Source organism: Limulus polyphemus, unplaced genomic scaffold (genome assembly GCF_000517525.1).
Source record: "Limulus polyphemus unplaced genomic scaffold, Limulus_polyphemus-2.1.2 Scaffold5200, whole genome shotgun sequence".
Classification (NCBI taxonomy): Eukaryota; Metazoa; Arthropoda; class Merostomata; order Xiphosura; family Limulidae; genus Limulus; species Limulus polyphemus.
Window position 1 is genome coordinate 1,084 of NW_013670810.1, and position 6,788 is coordinate 7,871.

Below are 6,788 nucleotides of genomic sequence, written 5' to 3' on the forward strand. Positions count from 1 at the left end.
CACGGTTAATTTATTGAATGATCTGATTGATATGATAGTCAAAATGGTTTTACTTTTGAACCTACATATATAGTCTGTACGAATGACGTTTGTTGTTTAACAGAAAATTCACAAAGCAACTAGGTGATGTCGACATACACTATTACAGGAAAATGTGATTGTGATACTTCCTTTTAAAAGCAGTTGCTAACGTCAACCCTAGGGTTTTTACCTTGTTCCCGTTCTTCCTGATCACAGTTGATGTTCCCTTCACCATAGCAAACTATCTGCTCTATACACTCCAGTCCTTCTTCCAAGACGCACTGAGTTTCTGAAAAAATAAGGTTTAGTCAACAAAAATATACAACAAAATGATTCCCAAAAATAATGCTGGTATTACTCACCATCGTATTTTCAACTAACACTGGTAAAAGTGTATTTCTTATACAACATTTTATGAACAACTTCAAGTTAATTTATTATTCCACATTAGGAAGAAGTATAACATGTAAACATTTAGTATCACCCAGGCAGAGAAGTAAAATATGACACGATTATAATTAACAGGCGTAAAAGAAAGTCTTTTGAATGAAACAATTTTTATTATATTTTGTCAATATTTATGTTAACTTTTACGTTCGATTCTATGCAGTGGAAAGAGTGTAGATACACCACCGTGCAGTTTTGCGCTAAAAACAAACCACTAACTTTTACGTTACGTTGCGACACAGTTTTGTTAACAATCCTTCAACTTTTATCTGTAAAAACATTGTTGTCAAATATCGTAAAGTTGTGAGATTGTTATATAACACTGGTGTAACGTAACGTAAAATTGTAGGACTCTTAAAACAACACTGTTGTAACATAAGGTAAAGTTGTAAGGATGTTAAACAAAACAGTTTCTAATGTGTCGTAAAGTTGTATGATTGTTATACAACATCGTTGTAACGTATCGTAAAGTTGTAAGGTTGAAAAAACGTCAATGTTATAACGTAGCATAAAGTTGTAGGGCTGTTAAACAACACTGTTGTAACGTAATGTAAAGTTGTAAGGTTGATAAAACGTTACTGTTGTAAAGTAGCAAAAAGTGGTAGGATTGTTAAAAACCACTGTTTTAACGTAACTTAAAGTTGCAAGGTTGTTAAACAACACTGCTGTAACTTAACGTAAGGCTGTAAGATTGTTAAAAAACAATGTTGTAAAGCAACGTAAAGTTGTTGGATTATTAAAATAACACTGTTCTAACGTATCATAAAGTTATAGGATTGTTAAACATCACTGTTGTAACGTAACGTAAAGTTGCAAGGTTGTTAAATAACACTGCTGTAACTTAACGTAAGGTTGTAAGGTTATTAAACAAAACTGTAGGAACGTATGATAAAGTTGTAGAACTGTTAACAGTACTGCTGTAGCGTAACATAAAGGTGTACAACACTTTTGTAACGTATCTTAAAGTTTTGGGATTATTAAACAACACTGCTGTAGCATTACATAAAGTCGTAGGGCTGTTAAATAACACCGATGTAAAGTAAAAATAAAGTTGTACGATTGTTAAAACGTCACTGTTGTAACATATCGTAAAGTTGTAGAATTGTTAAACAACACTACAGTAAAGTAAATTAAAGATCTGGGATTGTTAAACAACACTTTTGTAACGTAACGTAAAGTTGTTGGATTGTTAAAACGTAGTGTAAAGTTGTAAGGTTGTTAAACAACACTGTTGTAACATATCGTAAAGATGTAAGATTGGTAAACGACACTATCGTCATGTAACATAAAGTTGTAAGGTCGTTAAACAATAGTATTTTAATGTAACTTAAAGTTTTAAATTGTTTGAGGAACACTATCACAACGTAATAGTAAGGTTTTTAGGGTTGTTTAAGTAACAGCCAAAACGTAAGTAAAATTATAAGGTTGTTAAAACTACTCTGTTGTAAGGTTAAAAACACTCACGAAATAGCTCCTTCAACTTTACGCTACGTTACAACACCGTTGTTTTAACAATCCTACACCTTTACGTTACGTTACAACTGCGTTGTTTAACCATCGTACAACTTTATGTTACGTTATAACAATGCTGTTTAAGAACCTTAAAACTTTATAATACGTTACAATAGTGTTGTTTAACAACCTTACAATTTTTGTTACGTTAGTACATCGTTGTTTAACAACCTTACAGCTTTACATTACGTCACAACCTTATTATTTTTACTATCAACATTATCATATAAATAAAATACAATCTTATTTTGATTAGCGCTATTCGAAAATCAAAAACAACCATGAGACATATTTGACATGAAAATGATAACATTTAAATATTTTAACATTAACAAACGAAGTTTAAGTACTGAAGCTGGTCTAGGAGACAGAGGAGAGTAACGTGTGACGTAACATTGCCCGTCAACATTCAAATCACCAGATTTAATGTTGTCAGTTTAGTTCATGTTTTTTGTTTTACTTACTTGGATATTTTGCTCCTCCTGGTGACAAAGTTGTCGAGTTTTCTTTTTGTTCTGTACTAACGTTACCATTCAGACTTGAACTAAACGTCGATATAGCATCTGGTTGGTTGGTGATAATAGTTATGCTAGAGAAGACATCTGATTGGTCGGTGACAGTGGTTGTGCTAGTTAAGGCGTCTGATTGGTTGATGGCCGTGGTCATATTTGGAACAAATGTTGAATCCTCATAATTGCTCGATGAAAGTAGCTCAGTTGTACTACTATCATGATCAACCAAAGACTGTGATACCTCGACACCTTCCGTAGTTGACGCCATTTTGCTTACGAAATCTTCGTCTAAACTTGAGTTGATTTGATTATTTTTGGTGGGCTGAAAAGAAGGGAATGCGACAGTTTGGTTCGAAATACCACCTAAGCCAATGGATTCTGTACCAGTTTCTGAAATATCTTCTACCTGACGTTTGAAAACAACAGGAATCCCGGTTTCTGGGTCATCTAGAAATAAAGAAACCTTCTAAAGAAAACATGTTCATTGGTTTATGCAGTTACTTTTCTTATGAAATATTATGCACTAGTCAGACATTTTGGATATCTTGAGGTCCAGTTTGAATTGAGTGAATAAAAGAAGAATATTTTCTTGTTTAGACGTGGTACATCACATCATGGTTTGTGTACTTGTTTATATGTGGTACATCACATAATAGTTTGTGTACTTGTTTATATGTGGTACATCACATCGTGGTTTGTGTACTTGTTTATATGTGGTACATCATATCATGGTTTGTGTACTTGTTTAGATGTGGTACATCACATAATAGTTTGTGTACTTGTTTATATGTGGTACATCACATAATAGTTTGTGTACTTGTTTATATGTGGTACATCACATCGTGGTTTGTGTACTTGTTTATATGTGGTACATCACATAATAGTTTGCGTACTTGTTTATATGTGGTACATCACATAATAGTTTGTGTACTTGTTTATATGTGGTACATCACATAATAGTTTGTGTACTTGTTTATATGTGGTACATCACATAATAGTTTGTGTACTTGTTTAGATGTGGTACATCACATCATGGTTTGTGTACTTGTTTAGATGTGGTACATCACATAATAGTTTGTGTACTTGTTTAAACGATGTGTCTCACATCATATTTTGTGTACTTGTACGATCTGTCTAACATCATGGTTTGTGTACTTGTTTAAGCTATCCGCCTCTCGATTTATTGGGTCATTAAGAATCCAACCAAATACGAAAATGAGCAACAACCCATAATGTAGGAAACAACTTCTACTTTTGTCAACTTCTTTAAATGAGTAAGTTATCTTCAAACTTCATGTGAACGTGTTAGTGAAATCACATGGAAACCACAGTCGTACATGTGAATTCTCACTGTAACACGAGTCTAGAATATTATTTATATATTTACACTGATCCAAAATACACATTTGAACTTTAAGATCCCACAAATATTCGTTAAGATGCAAAGTCTCAGTAACATTTTTAAAATGAAATTTTGGATTCCATATGTTCCTTAGGATGCTAGGCTTCGCTAACATTGTTTAATAAATTTAACAGTTTTTAAGTTGTTTTACTATTGATTAATAGGTTAACATATGTACATGGAAATAGAAGAATTTATTGGAATGATACTGTGTAACTTAAATCAGGAACTAGCGAACTTGTTAAATATAAACTGATGAACAACTGACAATAAAGAATCGGTATATGAAAAGCTGAATACTGTATAAACAACAAGAAAGAAATAGACAAATAACAGATGCAATAAATGAAAGAAAAAAATGGGAAGAAAGTTAGGTTCAATTTGATTGTTGTTGGGCCCAAACTTTTACAACGGGCTATCTGTACTCTGCCATCCAGGGGTATCCAAGCCCGATTTTTAGCGCCGTTATCCTGCAGACTTACTGCTAAGACACTCGTGATGGGAGGGGCACAAATAATATGTGCTTCGGGTGAGAACGAGAAAGGATAGTAAGATCTACGTGATTTTATCGAATTTGCAATTTGGTTGCTACAATAATGTAACGGAAATAGATATGGTTGAATTATTTCATTTCCTCTGCCATTAGTTAAGTAGTGCACGTACGATTGGTTAATATCTGGATCACGTAATTCATATTACAGCGCTTATTTCAGCGAGGCGTTATATTAGGATTAAAAATGTCTCCGGCATATTCTTTCTTCGTCTATCGGTCTCTCATTGGTGTCGGTGTACTCTTTTCTGTTGTAAAGAAAATGACGAATTCTCGTGCAGAACACGCAAAAACTAATGGTGAAAACCGAGCACCATGAAAAGTACGACAAAGAAATTAAAACGACCATAAAAAGTCCAGTCGACACATTAAATATTTAAGCAATGCAGGAAAAACGACTATAAGGGTGAAACTTCAGTTGCTTCAAATTCTGAACATCTATAGCATCCATAATAATAGATTCAAATTGAACTAATATATATTTGAAAAAAACTAATAAAACGTGGAGTGTTACGAGTAGGTAGTGTACCGATCTTTATCATGTAAAGTCCAGTTAATAATACACGGGTGTTATAAGTTGGTAGTGTACCGATCTTTATCATGTAAAGTGCAGTTAATAATACACGGGTGTTATAAGTTGGTAGTGTACCGATCTTTATCATGTAAAGTCCAGTTAATAATACACGGGTGTTATAAGTTAGGTAGTGTACCATTCTTTATCATGTAAAGTCCAGTTAATAATACACGGGTGTTATAAGTTGGTAGTGTACCATTCTTTATCATGTAAAGTATAGTTACTACTACGTGACTGTGGATATCTATCTCAATATCTCCTGAATATGCATCTTGATAGATCACACTGATTGTGGCCATGTATCTTAGCAGCTCACCTTGACTCTAGAACATGTACGTCTATAAGTCACATTGTGGAGATGTATCTTAGCAGCTCACCTTGACTCTAGAACATGTACGTCTATAAGTCACATTGTGGAGATGTATCTTAGCAGCTCACCTTGACTCTAGAACATGTACGTCTATAAGTCACATTGTGGAGATGTATGTCAGTGGCTCATCTTGGCTCTTGTACATGTACCTTGAAAGGTCACACTGACTGTGGACAAGTGTCTAAGTAACTCACCTTGACTCTTGTATATGAACCTTGATAGGTCACACTGACTGTGAAGATGAATCTCATTAGTTTGCCTTGACTCCTGAACATTGTGGGGATATATCTTGGTTGATTACCTTGACTCTGGATCATATACCTTGATAAATCAAACTGTGGAGGTGTGCCTTATTATCTCATCTTGAGTCTTGAACATGTATCTTGATAGTTCACACTGTGGAGATGCATGTTAGTGTCTTACCTAGTCTCTTGAACATATACCTTGATAGATCACACTGATTGTGGCCATGTATCTTAGTAGCTCACCTTGACTCTTGTACATGTACCTTGATAGGTGACACTCACTGTAGAGATGCATCTTAGTAGCTCACCTTGATTCTTGAATGTGTACCTTGATAGGTCACATTGACTGCGGAGATGTATCTTAGGAGCTAACACGGACTCTTGTACATGTACCTTGAGAGGTCACACTGACTGTGGAGATGTATCTTATTAGCTTACCTTGACTCTTGAACATGTAACTTCATAGGTGATACTGACTGTATAAATGTATCTTAGTAGTTCACCTTGAGTCTTTTACATGTACGTTGATAGGTCACTCTGACTGTGGAGATGTATCTTAGTGGCTCACCTTGACTTTGTCAAGACCCCTGTCTAGGTGTCACCTGTATCTAAGCCTTATGTTTGTCACTTAATAATTCACGCTTACTGTATAGATATTAACTTTGGTTCAAGTGTGATAATGTAGAGGAACTTACTTGAACAACACGCCATTTTCCAAAACATCATAAGCCACATAAGTATAAGACAGTGAATTGTCGGAGTCGTCATAGTAGATATTTCTGCCGTACAGGAAACAAAGTCAACTTATGACGCACTGTGATTTGAGTTCTCTGGAATCACCTTACAACAGTCATTTTCAACAAACTTTATTTCACAAACTACAGAACTTTCTTACTGAATACTCCTGCCGGACAGTTTAACTGTACTTTTTGTTCTACTCGACCGTTCAGTTGTTCACGCGGGTTACCATGGCAATAGGATGTCTTCCACCGAAGGGTAACTAACACTCGTCAGCAAATGGTTGGCTAAAACTATCAGTGCTTATAGCGATTCTTAAACCCGTGCAGGGAATGTAGATTAGCCTCGATTTTTGAGAAATATAGAGAAAACGGGGCTGTTTCCGTGAAGAAGTTTTAATTTATATTCTAGAGGGTT

At 34.7% G+C, this 6,788-nt stretch overlaps 1 protein-coding gene across 1 annotated transcript; it reads right to left on the reverse strand.

Moving 5' to 3' along the window:
- Positions 1 to 211: 211 nt before the first annotated feature.
- Positions 212 to 6,465, reverse strand: LOC111089084 (the record flags this gene model as incomplete). Its single annotated transcript, XM_022400862.1, has 3 exons — positions 6,329 to 6,465; positions 2,445 to 2,939; positions 212 to 310 (listed from the first exon to the last, which is right to left on the reverse strand). Coding segments are annotated over exons 1-3 (667 nt in total), but the record flags the coding sequence as incomplete, so codon positions are not given.
- Positions 6,466 to 6,788: the final 323 nt, after the last annotated feature.